Source organism: Adiantum capillus-veneris, chromosome 13 (assembly GCF_014529385.1).
Source record: "Adiantum capillus-veneris isolate H3 chromosome 13, ASM1452938v2, whole genome shotgun sequence".
Lineage (NCBI taxonomy): Eukaryota > Viridiplantae > Streptophyta > Polypodiopsida > Polypodiales > Pteridaceae > Adiantum > Adiantum capillus-veneris.
This window is the reverse complement of record NC_140943.1, coordinates 116,731,374-116,751,498: the sequence shown is the minus strand read 5'-3', so window position 1 is coordinate 116,751,498 and position 20,125 is coordinate 116,731,374. Positions and strand designations below refer to the sequence as shown.

The 20,125-nt window shown below is 45.0% G+C and overlaps 1 protein-coding gene across 3 annotated transcripts in view; it reads left to right on the top strand.

Annotated features, from left to right (window-relative positions):
• TPR10 (ankyrin repeat family protein) overlaps positions 1-20,125 on the top strand; it is a 155,493-nt gene that overhangs the window by 44,964 nt on the left and 90,404 nt on the right. For all 3 annotated transcript variants that reach the window (XR_015190061.1, XR_015190062.1, XM_086527259.1), the window contains exons 3-4: positions 15,666-15,836; positions 16,482-16,616. Coding sequence is in view for 1 of the 3 variants with exons in the window: in XM_086527259.1 (XP_086383385.1) it covers positions 15,666-15,836; positions 16,482-16,616 (306 nt within the window). In the remaining 2 variants the exon portion in view is untranslated. The remainder of the gene's footprint in view (positions 1-15,665; positions 15,837-16,481; positions 16,617-20,125) is intronic.

Sequence of the window (20,125 nt, the reverse complement as noted above, 5' to 3'; positions counted from 1 at the left end):
ATGGTGCCTTCCCCGTCGACATATGAACCGTGTTGTTGTAGGCAAACTCCACCAAGGGCAAATACTTTTCCCATTGAGCCTTTTGATCTGAAATATATGACTTCAACAAGTCCAAAACCATTGAATTGGCTATCTCAGATTACCCAATAGTTTGTGGGTGGAAAGAGGACGAGAATTGCAACCGCATGCCTATGTTCTCCCAAATTGCCCTCCAAAACAAACCAGTGAATTGGGGATCTCTGTCCGAAACAATAGAATCAAGCATACCATGTAGTTCGAAAATTTGCGAGAGAAACAGTTTCGCCAAATGATCGGGCTCAACTGTCCTCTTTACTGGAATGAAGAGAGCTTGCTTACTAAATCTGTCGATGACTATCCAAATGCCATCATGCCCACTCTGAGTCTTGGGTAGATAAAAAATAAAGTCCATTGCTATGCTTTCCCGTGGTCGAGAAGGTATGGGTAAAGGCTGTAGAAGACCTGGTGCCTTATGCCTGTCAAACTTGACCTTTTGGCATACTAAACAATTGCGAACAAACTCGTCCACATCCTTTTTAAGTCTCAGTCAATAGAAATAAGCTCGACACCTTTCAAGGTGGTATCAATGCTGCGGTGGCCCGAAAAAGGTGGACAATGGCACTCTGTCATAACCTTTTCCCTCAACGGCTATGTAACACACAACATCGTTTTCCGCATCAAGTAGCCTTCCTGTATAGAATAGCCCCCACTTGTCTCCCCACTCCGTATTCGGTTAAAGATGTCTGCAAAATCAGGATCGGTGGCATACTGATCTACCATATCCTCGAAGCCTCTATAATGAATCGCCGAAATAACTAGAACCAATGGCTTGCGAGACAACGCGTGCAGATTCTTGTCCCTGAACATGGACAATCCGGAAATGAAACTGTGACAGAATATTAGCCCACCGCATTTGCTATTCCGAGAGCTGTTTTTGAGATAGGAAGTAGCGTAAACTCTGATGATCGTGAACATAATAAATCTGGCTCCGAGTAGAAAATGTCGCCACCGTATAGGAGCATGAATAACTGCCAAAAGCTCTTTCTCATAAATCTGTGCAACCTATTCAGAACGTGAGAACTTGCTGCTCTTGTAGGCTATAACATGGCCCTCTTGCATCAAGACTGCTCTCAAATTGCAACCACAAGCATCACAGGAAACCTCAAAGGGCTTTTGCAAGTCTGGCAAAGCCAACACTGGACCCGTTGTCAACTTTTTCTTAAGAGTCCGAAAGGCTGCAATTTTCGACAGTCCCCAAGTAAAGGGAATGAACCTGCCCCACGACTGTCTTGTATAAAGCCATGACTCCTCAAATTAGCTCTGTGGATACTCCCATCTCCTGTAGTCTTTGCATCGATCAAGCGTATCAAATGCTTTGCGAAAATTACAGTACAATAAATCCTCCTACCATGTGATCTGCTTTCATCAACAACAACTCTGAGTGTCAATATATGATCAAGAGTAGAAAAGCCTCTCTTGAAACCTGCCTGACCTGATGCTTGAATTCCTGCTCTATGTCCATCTACTCAGCCGCTGTTCAAGAATGGATGCATACAACCTAGCTAGAGTGTGCCCAATCATGATTGCACATTAATTGTCCGGTATCATGGGGTCTCCTCCCTTGAAGATAGACACAATAGTAGACATGTTCCAAGTATCCGAAAACCCTCACACATGGCTCGGTTGAACATTACTGCAAGAAGCTCTGCAAGCATATCTCTAGCATGTATAAAGTGCTTTGTCATCAATCAATCATAATCATATGCTCTCTTGGTCCTCATCCTGTCAATGGCTTTCTTTACCATCTCAGTGGTAAGAGAGTGCATGTCTGTGGACATGGCTCCGGAGGGTCAGGTGGAGACTGCTGTCTTGGAACTGTGTAAAGAGATGCTGCATATGGGCCCCAAATCTAGGTTTATGTGATAGCCAGTGGGGAGGAATGCTCATGAAAAAATCTCCATGCCTCGCCTAAGTCCTGGGTCATGAATAGCTTGTACAACGCCTCTAGTCGATCAAGGTAAGTCCTCTTCTTTCGTTGCACTAGGCGTTGGAAGGCTATCTGTGACTGTCTATGAGTAATGGCTCCCATGAGCACCTCTCTCTGAAGTGTGGCTCTTGTCTATCTACACTCCTCATCATACCAACTATTCTGTGGCATACAATCCATGTGTAATCCCCATGTCTGTCAAATATCTCGCATACTCTTCCTGTGAGCACCTGGCTAATCCCATATCACTGGCATCCAGTTCTCTTAACATCTCCTCTGAGGTATTATAGAAGGCTGTTTGAGAGTGGTCCGTCTTGACATCGAAGTCCCCTAGGAGGATGACATCCCCATCTCTAGAGAACTCCTATATGTCCTCATCGAAAATCATGTATGGTGACTGCCCCTTGGGTGGTGTATAGAGAGAGGTGCTCGGGGGGAAATAGCATATTGCAATATAAAGTGGCCTCCCTGTTTTTGCTCTTACCTTGACCCACATATATCTATCATGCTCATCTCTGCGAACAATATAAATGAGAGGGTGCAATTCTACCTTCAATAAAACTGCTACACCTCCTGACCCATGTCCTCTATGCTCTGATCTCACCTCTTGTCTACAAGTGGTCTCCCAATGGTATCCCGTGACTAGGCAATATGACACTGGGAGTTTGCTGTGTCTCAGAGTAGAAAATAATGTCTCTTCCCTTGAAGCTATCCTCAAATGCACCAACTTCTAGCTTCATTGATCCATTAGAGTTCCATACTGAGGGAGAAATTCAGCCTTCAGTGATTAAGAACTTGAGAAGATCAGAGACCAAGTGAAAAGTCTCTAGGAAGAGGAGGAGCAGAAGTCGAGAACAAAACCATTTTATCGGTGGATGTCCTCACCAAAACGCAAAAGAAGGTTGTTGAAGCTGAAGAGCAGATTGAGGTTGCAAAGAAGGAAAAAGCCAAGATGGCTGAAGCTACACCGACAACCACCATTATCAATATGACCATTGAGGAAGAGCATAAGAGGAAGACTAGAGCCCCTCACATGCGTGTCATAGGCCTTAAGGACATTGGAAATGTGGAAGAAGAAGTGAAATAATTCTTGAAACGCATGGGCATTTTTGAAGCCACTCACACAAGTGCATGGAGAGTGGGGAAGAAAGGAAACGGTGGGGAAGGAAGTTCCAAGGAAAGAGCACTCATTTTACAAACTGGGATATTTCTGGGCAATGAACTTATTTTAGTGCAAATTGCACACATGCAAGAGCTGATGCCCAGAAATCAAGGCTGCGACAGAGAATGGAAAATTTACTTTCTATAGAAGAGGAAGAGTGGTGATCTTGGAAAGACGCACTGCATGACAGTGCAAGACCTATGGGACTAGCCTTAAAATGGCCTTACCTGGAATATTTTTACTCTAACAAGCTGCCATGCGTATTTCCCTATTTCATTTCGAGGGCTCACTAGCAACAAAAGCCTCATCTAGCCTTTTTTGCATCATAGCTTCCATTACCTGCACCTCTGCTCTCACAATGGCTTGCATCTCCCTTCTAGTGCCATGTACGGTTTTCCATATTTGATTTCCAGGACTCACTAGCAACAAAAGCCTCATCGAGCCTTTTTTGCATCACATCTTCCATTACTTGCACCTCTGCTCTCACAATGGCTTGCATCTCCCCTTTTAGTGCCATGTACATCTCATCTCACTTACTGAGCACCTCTTTTTCTAGCTTTTTCCCTGGAGAGAGAGAGAGAGAGAGAGAGAGAGAGAGAGAGAGAGAGAGAGAGAGAGAGAGAGAGAGAGAGAGAGAGAGAGAGAGAGAGAGAGAGAGAGAGAGACTAATCCCCGCCCCTGCAATATTTCATGGGCATCGCAATCCGTCTTGACGATTGAAGGCGTCTCACAAATTGATGATGTGGCAGTTCTGCTCGGACACACACACGCGGACAATACAGATCCCCGTGATTCGTGCTAGCAGATGGTGTGGCAGTTTTGTATGGACATTGATTGCTGACGTGGAAATTCTGTACGGACGTTGATGTGGCAGAACAGTACGGAAATTCCGCTTTTTGCGTTGACAGATGTACGGAATTTCGGTAAATTGTGTTGATTGCTTTTCTTGCAGTTTTTGGACCAAGTTGCTTTTGAGAGAGAGAGAGAGAGAGAGAGAGAGAGAGAGAGAGAGAGAGAGAGAGAGAGAGAGAGAGAGAGAGAGAGAGAGAGAGAGAGAGAGAGAGAGAGAGAGAGAGAGAGAGAGAGAGAGAGACTAATCCCCGCCCCTGCAAAGTTTCATGGGCACCGCAATCCGTCTCGGTGGTTGAAGGTGTCTGTCACAAATTGATGACGTGGCAGTTCTGCCCCCCCCCCCCCCCCCCCCCCCCACACACACACACACACACACACACGGACAACAGTACAGACCCTCGTGATTCGTGCTAGCAGATGATGTGGCAGTTTTATACGGATGTTGACTGCTGACGTGGAAATTCTGTACGGACGTTGACGTGGCGGAACAGTACAGAAATTCCGCTTTTTGAGTTGACAGATGTACGGAATTTCGGTAAATTGCGCTGACTGCTTTTCTTGCAGTTTTTGGACCAAGTTGCTTTTGGAATATTTTGTGTTTAAGTTTGTGGCTTTTGGGGCTCTGCTTTTAGCACCCCTTTGCAAGAATAAAAAGGGCCCAAGGGCCTCATTTCTCAGAGCATCTGGACGCAGAGTCTGAAAGCTGAGGACCCGCGGGAGTTGTACTTTGCTCAAAGATTAATAGAAAAGGAAATACCGAAAGGGGCATCAGTCTTTGGGGCCAATCTCTCTTGGCACGGAACAACGCCGGGCCGTTTCGGCTCAATAATTGTGAAGTGTTCTAAGTGAATCTCTCTTGTGTCGCGATAGAACCTAGACTTGGGGTGCCCAAGTTTGTTATAGTGGTATCAAAGAACGACCGATTTCTCTTCTACCGGAAAATCTGATCCTTCTTCTCGCAGCACCTATGGATTCCGAAAAGAATCAGACAACTCCATATGCCACCCTTGAAGCGGGAGGCAATTCGCAAAATTCAATCGACATAGCGGAGAATGAGTACAGGCCACCTCGGCCCTTACAGTATGAACTCATGGAGATGCAACGTCAACAACAAGTTGATGAGTGTGCAAAGCAGAAGCTTCAATTTGCCAAGGATCCTCAGTATGCAAATTTTTGACCTAGCACTCAATGGATGAAGTGCATACTCAGTGGTAGAAAGCCATTGAGACACCAATCAAACCGGCAATCAAGAAACCTTCTACTCCAAGGATGTTCACTGAAGAACAACTTCATGATGTCGTGGAGACCTGAATCAATCAGCTTCTAGACACAAAGAAGGCATTGAAGAAAGCATCAAAGAAGCAATTGAAGAAGCCCAACAAGGGGACTAACTACCTTGGTTACTTGGGCCGTCAATCTTCTTTTGCAACTGCACGAAAACAGAAGAAGCGTGTGCGTTTCGAAGGACTACCCAGCTCTTCTTCCTCTTCTTTCGATAGTTCTTCTAGCTCTTCCTCTTCCGACTCGAGCGAGGAGGACAGAAAGGGCAAGAAGCGAAGCAAGAAACAAAGTTTTGGAAAGAACAAGAAAAAGGCAAAGAAGATCAGATTCTGACTCCGACGAGCACATTTTTTATGCAAAGAAGATTCACCTTTACAGAGTCAACCAATATGATTTCCTCGAAGACAAGAATAAAAAGACAAAGGAATTTAAAGAGGGTGGATAGGCAATGAAATTTGAATCCTTTGCTAGATTCCGAGATGGTCCGAAGGCTATGGCTTTCATTTAGCAGTTTGATATAGCCTTCTATGGAGGACATTACTCAGAGCACTCCAAGATCAGGAGGGCAGCATCGTTTTTGAAGGGAAATGCACGAACATAGTGGTCCATTCTTCTTCCAAGTGGTTGAAGTTAAAACGGCTCTTTATTTCTTCTTAGTTGACCCAGGAGTATGAACGAGATGTGAGAACCGCTTGGAACCATCTTCGGATGACCAAGGGTGACACTTTGGACGCATATTGTGAAAGGTTTTGGGATTCTTTTCTATCGACCTCTTCGTTTAAGGTCACTTTCAAAGAACAAATTGAGCGGTTTTGCTGTGGACTCCCTACAGAGATCCGAGATTACTGCCTCTAACAAAAGTCCTAGTCCGTACAACAAGTGATGGGACATGCTAAGCGGGGATTCTCAATACATTCGGATAACTTGACCTACCCCACTGATGAAGTTTTGACTCAAGGACCAGACAGACCTCAATAGAAAGGAACTCCCAGAAAAAGAAGGATGTACGACCCCGTTTGACTGCGGAACAGAGAGCCGACTATCTCAAAGAGGGGAAGTGTTTTGGTTGCAGAGAACAAGGGCACATCTTCGCAAAGTGCCCCAAAAAGGCACAACGAGGACAAATTGAAGAAAGGCCTTAGAGTTCTAGAGTAGCGGAAGAACGTGGTAGAAAAGGCAAGATGAAAGCAAGACTGGTACCGGATTGCATGGGAACCTACCCAAGTCAGATGGATGAAAGTACGGAACTTTGCCGTGCATGGGGCAAAGTAAAGGATCAGGAAGCCCTCATTTTCTTTGATGGAGGAGCCAAGGCCAACTTCATTTCACCTAAATTGGTGGCTCGACTCGAGATTACGCCCGACAGGATGGGGCCACCGGCGGAGGCACTTCTAGCGGCGCCCAGCCGGGGTGTAGCCATTACACCTGTCATTGGCAAACTTCGTTGCATTGTGTGGGGTATTTAGGGCACAAGGACTTTTACATCATGGCTTTGGAAGGGTGTGACGTCCTCCTAGGAATCCCTTGGTACCACAAGAACAACGCCGTGGTTGACTATCGGGCCAAGAAAGCGACTTTGACCAATGAGAAGGGCAAGAAAATTGTACTTGATGTAAAATTGAAGGGTGAGTCTGTCCCTATTGTATTGGCTTCGGCCATTTCAAAATTAATGAAATCCAGTCTTTTTGTTTACTCGATCTATTTTAAAGAAGTGAATGATGAACAACGAACGAACATGTCTGAATTGGAAAAGGAACGATAAGAATTTTTGCACACACATGCTGACTGTTTCTAAGAAGGCCTTCCAGGCGAGTTACCTCCATCTTGTCCAGAGGACCACACCATTGATCTAATCCTGGAACCACACCACCGAACCGGCCACATTACCGTGTTAGCCGAGTCGAAAATGAAGAAATCATGAACCAAGCGAAAGACCTTCTCATTCAGCCTAGTACTTCACCTTACTGTTCTCCGATTTTACTAGTACTACAGAAAGACGGATCTTGGAGAATGTGCATTGACTATAGAGCTCTTAATAAAATCACCATCAAGAACAGATTCCCGATTCCAAGGATCGATGATATTCTTGACAGACTTCAGGGATCCATTTGTTTTAACAGGATTAATTTAAAAAGCGGATATCATCAGATCAGAGTCGCTCCGGGAGATGTCTACAAGACAGCCTTTCGGACAAGCTTTGGTTTATACGAATTTTTGGTATGCCTTTTGGACTTACAAATGCTCCAGCAACTTTCAACCGAATGATAGATAGGATTTTTCGAGAACATCGATCTTTTGTGGGCGCTTTCTTTGATGACATTATAGTTTTCTCCAACAATGAAGCAGAGGACCGACACCATCTACTACATGTCTTTCAGGCATTGCGCGATCATAGATTGGTTTTTAATTCCAAAAAGAGCGAGTTTTTCTTGCCAGAAATACATTTCTTGGGACACATCGTCTCAGCAGCAAGAGTACAGATGGACCCGGCCAAAATTGAGACTATCCGAGATTGGCCTAACTTGAAGAGTGTTCATGAAGTTCGAAGCTTTTTGGGCTTGTGCTCTTACTACCGGCGGTTCTCGGAAGTTCGCATATGTAGCTTCGCCTTTGCACTTATTGACTCAGAAAGGAGTCCCTTTTTCTTGGGGACCGACAGAGGTGACTGCTTTTCAGACACTCAAGGAAAAATTGACTACTGGACCACTGTTGGCTTTGCCAGACTTGCAAAAGCCATTCGAAGTTTATTGTGACGCTTGTGGTCGTAGTCTGGGAGCGGTCTTGATGCAAGAAGGCCATGTGATTGCTTGTAAAAGCAGAATGTTTTCAAGGCTAGAATTGGTAGCCCAGATTTATGAGAGAGAGCTATTGGCATTGATCCATGCTCTTACACAGTGGCAACATTATCTACTCGCATCCGATTTTATAGTTTTTTTAGATTATCTGAGTCTGCGCCACTTCTTGTCACAAAAGCTGCTTTCGGAAAAGTAGATGCGGTGGGCTAACATCTTGTCACAGTTTCACTTCCAGATTGTCCATGTTCAGAGACAGAAAAATTTGGTGGTAGATGCATTGTCTTGGAAGCCCCTCGTCTTCGCTATTTCCACGTTCTATCAAGTTTGAAAGGCATAAGGCTCAAGGATTACTACAACCTTTACCCAGTCCCACCCGCCCCTGGGAAAGTATTGCAATGGATTTCATCTTTGATCTCCCGAATACATAGAGTGGGCATGATGGCATTTGGACTGTCATTAACAGATTTAGCAAGCAAGCGCACTTTATTCCAGTGAAGAAAACAGTCAAGCCGGACCATTTAGCAAGACTGTTCATTGCACAGATATTTCGATTACATGGCATGCCTGCCGACAATAGTCTCCGATAGAGATCCCCGATTCACGAGTTTGTTCTGGAAGGCTATTTGGGAGAACATTGACACGTGGTTGCAATTCTCGTCATCATTCCACCCGCAGACAGATGGGCAATCTGAGATTGCAAATTCTGTTGTTCTGGATTTAGTGAAGTCTTACATCTTTGATCAAAAGACTCAATGGGAATTTGTTTTGCCTTTGGTGGAATTTGCCTACAATAACACAGTTCACTCTTTGATGGGGAAGGCGCCATTTGAGATAATTGAAGGTCCTCAGAAGGTTTCTCCCTTTCTTAGCACTAAAGACAAGATTTTTGAAGCTGACCAGTACACGAGGGACTTGGACATTGCTTTTGCCAAGGTCCGCGAGGCTCTAAAGAAGTCTCAAGAACAACACAAGAAGGCGACCGATCGACATAGACGCGACTTGAAATTAAAGGAAGACAATTGGCTGCTTTTACGTTTTGAAAAGGCACGCCTAAGGAGCGAAAGGGAAAGGAGCGCCTTTTTCCAAAGCTTAGCATGAGGTATTATGGCCCTTTCCAGATTAAAGAAAAGATAAATGACGTCTCCTTTCGACTCAAGCTGCCAGATACTTGAAAGATTCACAATGCATTCCATGTGAGTCTCTTGAAACCTTTTAAAGGTGAGGTGTCAGTTGATGGGGAGCTTGATGAGCAACCTGAAGTGGAAGAGAGTGAGGAGATGCTCGTTCCTGAACAGATTTTGGCACACAAGGAAAGAAAAGCGAAAGGTGAAGTGATTCGTCGGTTCTTAGTTAAATTCAAGAACTATTTGGCATTGGATGCGAAGTGGATGGAGGAGGAGGACCTAGCAGATACACCTCAGATTTTGGAACTTTACCTTGAAGCATTCGGTTTAGCTGCGTCTATCCCGAGAGATCCGGCAAATCAGCAGGGTTGGCAGATCAGCAGGCTTGAATTTGGTGCAGAGGGATTGCACAAGAAGGGCTGTGTCTGCGCAGCTCGAGCAAAAACAGACCTAGACATCTCTGGTCCTCATACCCCATGACTCTAGAGAGTGGTCCAAAGCCCTCTCTGAACAGGCAGTGAAAGCGGCCTCGTATCTCATAGTAAATTGGGCAGTGGCATGTATAAAGTAACTCTTTCTCAGGCTCCATGTGACATAGGGGACATGCCCTGGCCTCTAATGGTACTCCGCTGTATCTACGAGTCTCGATCCGAAGCTGGTGTGAAGATGTGCGTATCTGGCCAATAGCACATCGTATCCCATGAGATAAGTGGGTGTCCATGTATCTGGGCCTCGTCACAAAACTGTCCTCAGTAAGTTGGAGAAGATGCTCTCTATAGAAATCCATTTTCGAGCCCAACTCCTGAGCCGGGTGTATCCAAGTCCTTCTAGTATCTAGCTGAATCAAGTCTTGGCGGATGAGCCTTGTGATCTTGGACTGTGTAAGAGTCAGAGAGGGTGCATTCAATGAGGATTGGAAGGGGGGCAATCTGTCCATGTTGATCCCATGTAATTGAAACTATGATGTCATCTCCCCATACCAGCATGCTGTTCTCCCTGCAAAGCTGATTGTTGAGAGGACTCAAGTGCTAGGCGCGCATATCCGTCTTTGGGAGGTCCCACAAGCAGTGTAAAAAGGAGATTGGTCTGGTAAGCGCCTCAACCCCTAGTGGGGGACAACTAGCTCTGCTCGAATAATGTCATGTGGTATTGAAGCCTTGGCTCTAATAAGCCACGAGATCATAGAGACTAGAGGCTTCTCCATGTCTCTCCATCCATCGTGCGACTCGACCTCCCGTGATGGTCCAATGAACGCCCCTTGTCACAAAGTGGTGACATGGCATGTCCTACCACCTGGCAGGCTGTTGATGTGGCGGACAGGAGGACGCTGACGTGGCAAGCAGGCTGTACAGAGCCGCAAAACGCGCTGACAATTGATGTGGCTGATTGTACGGACGTCGCTTTTTGCGCTGACAGAGCTGTACGCCAATCCGTCAGTCGCGCTGACTGCTTTTTACTGGCAGATTTTGGCTAAGTGCTTTTGGATCAAGCTGCTTTTGGATTTATTGCTTTTGGGCCTCTGCTTTTAGCATCGCTTGTATTAATAAATAAGTCCCAAGGGTCTCACTTCTCAAAGCATCTGGACGCAGAGTGTGAGAGCGAGCACCCGTGGGAGTTGTACTTTGCTCAAAGATTAATATAAAAAGAAATACGGAAAGGGGCACTACTTTCTGGGGCCAATCTCTCTTGGCATTTAACTACTCCGGGCCGTGTCGACTCTTGAATTGTGAAGTATTTTGAAGTGAATCTCTATTGTGTCGCGACATTTTCTAGACTTGGGGTGTCCAAGTTTGTTACACCCCCATATCTGAACTCCATAGAGCAATGCGGAAGCCACCAAAGTGTCAAAAAGCCAGAGCTTCATCGGAGGCTCCTGAAACTGAATCTATGAACACATCCTTACCAATCCACCCAATGTTGCATGTGCTCTAGTGAGTCTAGTGTCTGCTGCTCTCTTCAATGAAAATGTTGGTCCACTAAAGACCACCGCAAGGTAGGTGTAAGCATCTGTATACTCCACTGTCTCATGGCCGTATGTGAATGTGGGTGCTGGTCTCCTGGTCTATTGTGGGGTGGTGTTAAACACCATAACCATGGTTTTACCAAGGTTGACAGATAGACCACTGTCGTGAGCAAACCTATGCAAAGCATCCAAGTGACGTTGCATCCCCTCCGGAGAGTCGGAGATCAATGCAATATCATCGACATATAACAATAGTGGAATCCATGTCCCTACCAACTGTGCACCTCTATCACCCTCTCTCTCAATATAGCTAGAAACCTCATCCACATACATACCAAATAGTGTAGGAGAGAGCGGGCAGCCCTGCTTCACCCCGATAGTGGAGTGAACTAATGTAGATAACCCCTCTAGAGTGCGTACATGCGCCACTACTGACTTGTATAATGCCATAATCCCCCAAATCAGCTTTGTGAATACTCCCATATCCTGTAGTCTGCGCATCAATCTAGCTTTGGGCATTGTGTCAAATGCTTTGCGGAAGTCCACAAAGCTACAATAGATCCGTCTCCCATGTGATCTGCCCTCCTCAATAATGGCTCTGAGTATCAAAATTTGGTAAAGAGTAGAAAAACCTCTCCTGAACCCTGCCTGCCCGGCTGCGCGTATACCCTCCCTCTCTGCCCATCTACTCAGCTGCTGCTCAAGAATGGATGCGTACAACCGTGCCAATGTGTGTCCAATCATGATAGTGCGATAATTCCCAAGCTCCATAGGGTCTCCTGACTTGAAGATAGGTACAATAGTAGATAAACTCCAAGTATCAGGCAAACCCTCACACATGGCACGGTTGAACATCACTGTTAGAAGCTCTACGAGCAGATCCTTGGCATGTATAAAATGCTCAGCCACTAAGCCATCATGATCATATGCTCTCCCAGTCCTCATCCTATCAATGGCCTTCTTCACCATCGCAATGGTGAAAAAAGCACATGTGTGTGGGCATGGCTCGGGGGGGTCGGGAAGAGGCGGCTGTCCAAGAATTGTGTACAGAGATGACGCATACTGGCCCCAGGCCTCTGTAGAAGTAATGGCAGGAGGGGAGGAGTGCTCATGAAAGAGTCGCCATGCCTCACCTGAGTCCTGACTCAAGAATAGTTGATATAGATCCTGCTCTAGTCGAGCCAAAAATACCCTCTTCTTCCGCCGCACTAGGCGTTGGAAGGCAATCTGTGACTGTCTGAGTGATTTCCCCCAAAAGCACCTTCCTTTGAACCCTGGCTCTCGTCTCGCAGCACTCATCATACCAGCCGTTTTGGGGCATGCTCACAGAATGTCGTCTCTTCTTAGGCTGGGTGTGTGGGTATGCCTCTGCTGCTGCATCATGCATTGTTTGTGTCAGTATAGTAGTAAGCTCCTCCAGAGGTTGCCCTGGCTCCTCAGTGCACATGCGTCTGTAGATCCCATCTATGTAGACAAAGTCCGTCTCCCGTGTTAAGGGGTAGCGAGTAGGGGCTGCTATTTGTGGTATGTGTGTTACACTAAACTGGAAAGAGATGGTCATCGACAGAAGGGCATGATCTATTGCCACATCAACAGGTCTAGGTCCAACTGTGAGGTCGTGGATACTAGAGATAAAGCTCGGCTGTGCCATGACATAATCGACTGTATTGGCTCCATGTCTGTGTGGAAAGCATGTAAAACCTCCCACAACAGGAAATTTCTGTAGGCCATTCAAAATGGCCAATCCATGTGGCAATGTGCTGTCCCCATGTCTATCAAGTGCCATCCATACTCAGTATGCTCCACATCTTGTGATATTCTAGATAGGCCCATCTATGCAACATCCAACTCCCTCAGCATGTCCTCTGAAGTATCATAAAATACTGTCTGGTGATGGGCTAGCATTGAAGTCCCCCAAGATGATAATGTCACCATCCCTAGAGAACTCCCATATGTCATCATCCAAAATAGAAAAGGGGGCAGTCCTCTAGGTGGTGCATATATTGACGTACTCGGAGGAATGTAGCAAATAGCAATGTAGAGATATCTACCTGTCTCTGCCCTCGGTCTTACCCATATATACCTAGCCTGCTCATCCTGTGGGCTATATGTATCAATGGCTGCAACTCCTCCATGAATAAGACTGCCACTCCCCCTGAGCCCCATCCTCTATGCTTTGATCGAGTTTCTTGTTTGCAAGCTGTCTCCCATTTGTATCCGCTGACATGTGGCATAGATTGCCCAGGGGCCTGATGTGTCTCAGAATAGAAGATGATGTCCCTCCCAGTGAAACTATCCTCAAAAGCACCCACATCAAGGTGTAGAGATCCATTACAATTCCAAGTATCAACTTTGAGTGTGCTCCCACAGGTCTCGTGCCGTCATGCAGAGCGCCTCTCCATAATAACCACTCGTCCGTCTCTATAGAAGACCAATTTCCCTTTCTCTGGGGCTGTCCTTATCTCAAGCATAACTTCTTGCATATGAGCAAGCTGTGAGAGTGTGAGGTCGTCCTCAAGGAGTATCCTTGTCTACTTTAGTGTAGGACGCTTCTTCCAGAAATCCTACTTTGCTTCCATTGAGGGTAAGCGAAAGATCAATGCTCTCCCCTTGGAAGTCTCCCCATTTCCTTCTCTTCTTCCCCACTCTCCATGCCTTTGTGTGAGTGGCCTCTCTACCCATCATAATTAGAAGCTCTTTGCCTTTCCCCTCCACATCATCATGGTCTCTTAGACCGGTCACTTGTACATGTAAAGCTCTAGCCTTCCTCCTTTGCTCTTCCTCTAGGGTCATGTTGATGATTGTGGGAGTGGGGATGGCTGTTGGTTCTTTCCCTTTCGCTTTCTTGGCAACTTCTATCCATTTCTTGGCCTCATCTACCTTCTTTTGTGTATCGTGATTACATCTACCCATGATGACGTCTTTGCCTCATGTTGCTTCTCTCTTTCTTTGATCTTCCGCACTTGGTTATTTAATGACTTTGAGTTCCTCTATCATCGAGGGCTGGATTTCTCCTTCTTCATGTTTACTCCACGCTCTAGTTTCCGCAATCTCTTGCTTGAGGGCTGAGACTTCTTCCCGAAGCGCTTGGACTTCTGCTTGAAAGTCTTCTTTCTCCTTTTTCCATTGCTTGCCCTCGTTGAAGACCATTTGGATGAGGTTGGCCTTTTTTTTCCACCATCCTACCATTTCCGTTTTCCACTCGTTCATCTCTTTTCCCACCTGTGTTATTCTCTTGTTTGTGACCATGGATGTTGCCTTCGTTACCGTCGAGGGAGACTTGCACACGGGTGAGTTGCTCTTGGTCTCCATTTCTAGAGAGAGAGAGAGAGAGAGAGAGAGAGAGAGAGAGAGAGAGAGAGAGAGAGAGAGAGAGAGAGAGAGAGTACATTGGAACAATGGAAGACAATATCATTTAACTCTTCAAGAATGTACAAGAGATGGCTTATATAGCCTCAATGATATGCAATGTGACCTCATAGATCGTGTGAGGCATAGGGTGCTAGCATAGGATAGTGTCTCATAGAACTAACAATTACATGATATAGTTTTTCCTGTTAAATTTCAAAATTTTTAATGGCAGAAAAATTTGCATTCAAATTAACTTTCCAGTTTTGTTTGTTTCAATTCAAAGGCCATTCTTTGATCACTTTCTCAATACAAAAGGGTTAATTGTTTAAACTACCAAGTAAAGTGGCCCTCCAAATCCCCAACCTTCCCCTAATGAAAATGGGCATTTCCTTAATTCATCTAGACATATATAGGCTGAAGCATTATTCGTCAAAACTTTCTGCCTAGTTTAGGAACTGATATCTTGATTCTTGGTCTGATGTAGGAAGTTTGATTGAAATTTGGCATGTTCTGTCTTAAACAAGTACTGTTATGTACTACATTGATTCTAGTTGATTTTGAAGCATTTGTTGGTGATCATCTTACTCATTCACAAGTTATAACATTGTCGGATATTTTTTCTTGCTGTGCTTCTTTTCTTTTATCTCTGAGAATTGTATCCTTGCTCTGATGTTTGTTCTGTTGATTAACCTTTCCACAATATTTTTACTCTCTTTTGCTTTAACTTCCAGTCTTTCAGCTTTGTCCTTATGTAGGGTAAATTGGTGTTTGACAAATTATTTAGAAGCCAAGATTTGATATTAAAATCTGTGAATTATCTATCTGCATTAGCAATGAGAAATTGAGAGAAAGAGGAGCTGGGAAACGTTTAGACTTCAGAGAAGGGAAGCATCAAAACCACTGCAGAGCACCAGACACAAAAAGTAGGCAAAACCATGACATATGCATTATGTTTATCATTTTCCTAAGGTCCATCATGTGCTTTTCTCCTGATGTGATCTGACAAAAAAGTAGGCACCAGACACAAAAAGTAGGCAAAACCATGACGTATGCATTATGTTTATCATTTTCCTAAGTTCCATGTGCTTTTCTCCTAATGTGACCTGACAAAGTTAGGTCCCATTTTTTGCAGAGGCGGCAGCAGCATTTGATGAAGGACAAGGTGTAGCGAAGGCTGTATTAGATGTGAAAGATGCGAATGGACGAGGTGCTTTACACTTTGCAGCTCAGAATGGAAACGATGCAGTCTGTCAATATCTTTTGGAGGAGCTGAGTTTCCCAGTTGATCTTAGAGATAATGATGGTTAGTTTTCTGGATATACTCAAGTGTATTTTGGTAGCATAGTATTTGGAACTATCACCACTAGGTAGGGAATCCAATTTGTTATCTTTATGAAACAGGAGAAAGGGGAAGCTCAACATTTTAGCTTGTTCATATGCGATTTACATTATGTCAAGCTAGACAATCCATAAGCTGAAATGTGGTAAATGTTTGGCACAGAATGCCAACTTGGTTAAAGTCTATTTGTTAGAAGAGGACGTTATTCCCTTGGTTCCTGGAGTAGGTAGTTTGTGGATGTTTGTTGGTCACACTCACACAATGGCTCAGTAGCAATGAACAAATTTTCATTTGATTCAAGTTGATCCATGCGTTTTCAAGCATGACAATTGAGTTGTCTATCTGAACCTAGAGTGCCTATCATGTTACGTTTGCCAAAGGGCCTCCTAAAGGTTTATGCCGACAATGTAGAGAGTACTTAGAAACTTCAATGTTTCCTAGGCAAAACAAAGGACATTAAAAACAAAAGCTCAAAATATTCTGGGGATGCTTTAAGATTCCTTGATTCATTACAAATTACATGTGTTAACCGCAATGAAAAAGTTGCAAAATGGCAGCATGATTTTATCTGCATTATTATTCTTGATTTGATTTGATGTTTATGTATAGGTGAAACTCCACTCATACATGCAGCCAGACAAGGACACTTCCAGACGGCAATGTGCCTGCTAGAGCACGGAGCTGATCCAGGGGCAAAAGCAAATGAACTTGATGCTACAGCATTGCATCATGCTGCAGGAGCAGGTATTCATCAATTCTATGCGTGATGTTTGGATACGAGACTGATTCATCTTTGACTTTGAGTAACCCTGGCTCTAATCAGTCTAGTAGCATATTTTACTGTCAATTCTAGGTCAATGGTATCTTTTATGCCACATCTGACAGCAATGAGAACCATGCTTTCTTTCTTTCTTCAATTATGTGATAATCTATGAGACCTCTAATATGGTAGTTGGAATAATTAGATGCTAGGGAGACTATAGCATCTTTAAGCTTGCAATACCTCAAGACGTGAGAAGTGTACAACTTGTTCTATTTCCAAGTTCCTTATGAACTAGATTATTTTTGCCACTCATTGCTCTTTAGCGTCCAACTTCCTTTTCCATGTCAAGTAATGGAAAATACCTCAAAGTGTGTGATTTCATGGTACGGACTTTGAAATCAGTTCGCACACCCACAAGAATTCCTCAGCTTCCAAGCCATTCATGCAACATGAATTGAAAGCTTTGCTTGCTCTAGAATTCGTCATATTTTAGGAGGCCGGGTTTGGTTCCATTTGCACGCTTTTGGCCACTGAAACTTGCTGTTACATGGCTTTCACTACCTTTTAAATGGAATTGATGTTGCGATCTGCATAGTGCTGCTGTATTCCCAGCTTTTCTTGCCATTTCTAGAGCCCAGTTCCTCCTTTTCCCTGGCGCCTTATTTCTCCTTGCTGTTACATGGCTTTCACGTCCTTTTAAATAAAATCGATGTTGCGATCCGCTTAGTGCTGCTGTGTTCCAGCTTTTCTTGCCATTTTCTAGAGCCCATTCCCTCTTTTTCCCTGGCGCCTCATTGCTCCTTGGGGAAGAATCCCTGCTGCCCATCATTCACGCCATCATCAGCTGTGTTTTCAGCGTTGCATTCGCAACGGGACCTGTTGCATTTTTGTCTCTCAGATCTGCATTTTTGCGGTCAACATTCAGCCCTTGAATCCTCTCATATCGGGTGTGAAAATCAGCCCCAGATCTATGTCTTGGTGGCCATCCGCAACCCACATTGAGGTGGATTTCATTGGTGCATCAAATGGGCCCCGGAGGTGCTTCATGTCGAAGGGCTAGTGCAGCTACATCATCCATTTGAGTCTAGTTGAGACTTGCATTGAGGTATTGCATGTGTGCATTCCATTTACGCAATCTAAAGCAAAGACCACATTGGTAACGGTGGTTTTTTTTTTTTTTTTTGGGGGGGGGGGGGGTGCTTGAGAGGGTTGGTTGGGACCCCATTTGTGCATTTGCAATTGCATGAGGCAATTGCAAGCTTTGAATCTTGGAAAACCAATGTGGAAAAGTGCATGAAGGAAAAAGATGCAGTGATTGAAGAGCTTAAAGGGGAACTTGCAGCTTGCAAAATTATGCCCAAAATGGAAGGGGGAAATGAGCCCTCGATGTTAAAGGAGCTCGAAGAAATTAAGGAGCAGGTGAAAACTCTGCGCGAAGGGGAGGAACAAAACTCGAAAGAGGCTTTCTCATGGGCGGAGCGCCTTTTTACAACACAGGAGAAGGTTGACGAAGCAGAAAAATGGATTGAAGGTGCAAAGAAAGGGAAAGCCCAGATGCCAGAAGCCGCACAGACTTCTACCATCATCAATATGACCATTGAGGAGGAACAGAGCCCTCCATGTACGTATTACTGGTATCAAAGACACCGAAAATGTAGAAGAAGAAGTGAAGGAACTCTTGCAGCGCATGGGCATCCCGGAACCAATGCACACAGGTGCTTGGAGAGTAGGAAAGAAGGGAGTGGATGAGAAGGGAAACGTCAAAGAGAGAGCACTTATTTTGCGTTTCCCGACTTTGGAAACAAGGAAGGAATTCCTGAAGAAGAGACCAGCACTTAAGAAAACTGGGATATTTATGGGCGATGACCTTACTTTAGCACAAATAGCACATATGCAAGAGTTGATGCCAGAGATCAAAGCAGCAAGGGAGAAGGGAAAAATTGCCTTTTATAGAGGAGGGAAAATAGTGGTTCTGGAAAGACGCACAACATGACGGTGCGAGACATATGGGACCGCACTCCGGATGGCGGCATGGAATTGTAATGGATCATATAGGCTGGATGTGGGTGCCTTTGAGGATAGCTTCAGAGATAGAGACATTGTCTTTTACTCAGAGACACATCAAAAATCTAGACAGTTGATGCCAAGTGTGACTGGTTATTCATGGGAGACAGCTTGTCGGCCAGACACTAGATGCCAGCATGGGAGTCGAGGTTCAGGAGGGGTAGCAGTCTTATGAGGAGTTGTAGCCGCTATTACAGATTGTCCGGAGGGATGACCAGGCGAGATACATGTGGGTGAGACTGAGAGCTGAGACGGCAGATTCTTATACATTGCTGTATGCTACTTCCCCCTAGCACATCAGTCTATGCCTCACCTAGAGGGCAATCCCCTTTCTCTATACTTGATGATGACATATGGGAGTTCTCTAGAGATGGAGATATCATTCTCTTGGGAGACTTTAATGCCAGGACGGCCAACTCCCAAACGGTATTTTATGATACCTCGGAGGAGAGCTTAGAGAGATGGATATATCGGAGATGGGGCTCGACAGACACTCACATAACAGAGAGCACACAGAGTATGGGAGATATCTCATGGAGATGACGACTACGCATGGTTTGGCCATACTTAATGGTCTAGAGATTTTTCCTTCGTATGGGGGATTCACATGCTTTCCACACAGACATGGGGCCAGTAGAGTGGACTATGTCATGACTTCACTGAGCTTCATCTCTAGTATTCAGGATCTCAGTGTGGGACCTAGACCTGTTGGAGTAGCAGTGGACCATGCTCTCTTGACTTTTTCAGTCTCTTTCCAGTATAGTGCCTCTCAGAAACCACGGAGAATTGCACACACACGGTATACTTTTACACCAGAGACGGACTCAGTCTATGTGGAGGAGATTTACAGGCGGATGTGAGCAGCCGAGCCTGTGTATACCGTGGAGGAGATCACCACTCTATTGACGGAGATCTTGCATGGGGCAACAGCCACACACTCAACCAGATCAGATAAGACGTTCTGGGAACATGCCTTAGAATAGTTGGTATGATGAGGAGTGCAGAGAGATGAGAGTTCAGATTCAAAGCGAGCTTATACTTGGAGTCATTACATATAGACAGTCTCGGATTGCCCTTCGGCGTTTAGTGCGACGGCAGAAGCGGGCCTTTTTAGCCCAGATGGAACGTGATTTGTATCAGCTCTTTTTGAGTCGAGATTCAGGTGAGGCCTGGCGTCTCTTCCATGAGCACTCACCTCCTCCAATGATTACTTCTCCCGAGATTTGGGGTCAGTATGCAGCATCATTATATACAGTACTTGGGCAACCACCATTACCAGACCCTCGAGAACCATGTCTAGCCACTAATACCTTCTTTACCACTGAGATGGTGAAGAACGGCATTGACAGGATGAGGACTAGGAGAGCATATGATCATGAGGGTTTGGTGGCAGAGCACTTGATACATGCTAGAGATTTACTGTCAG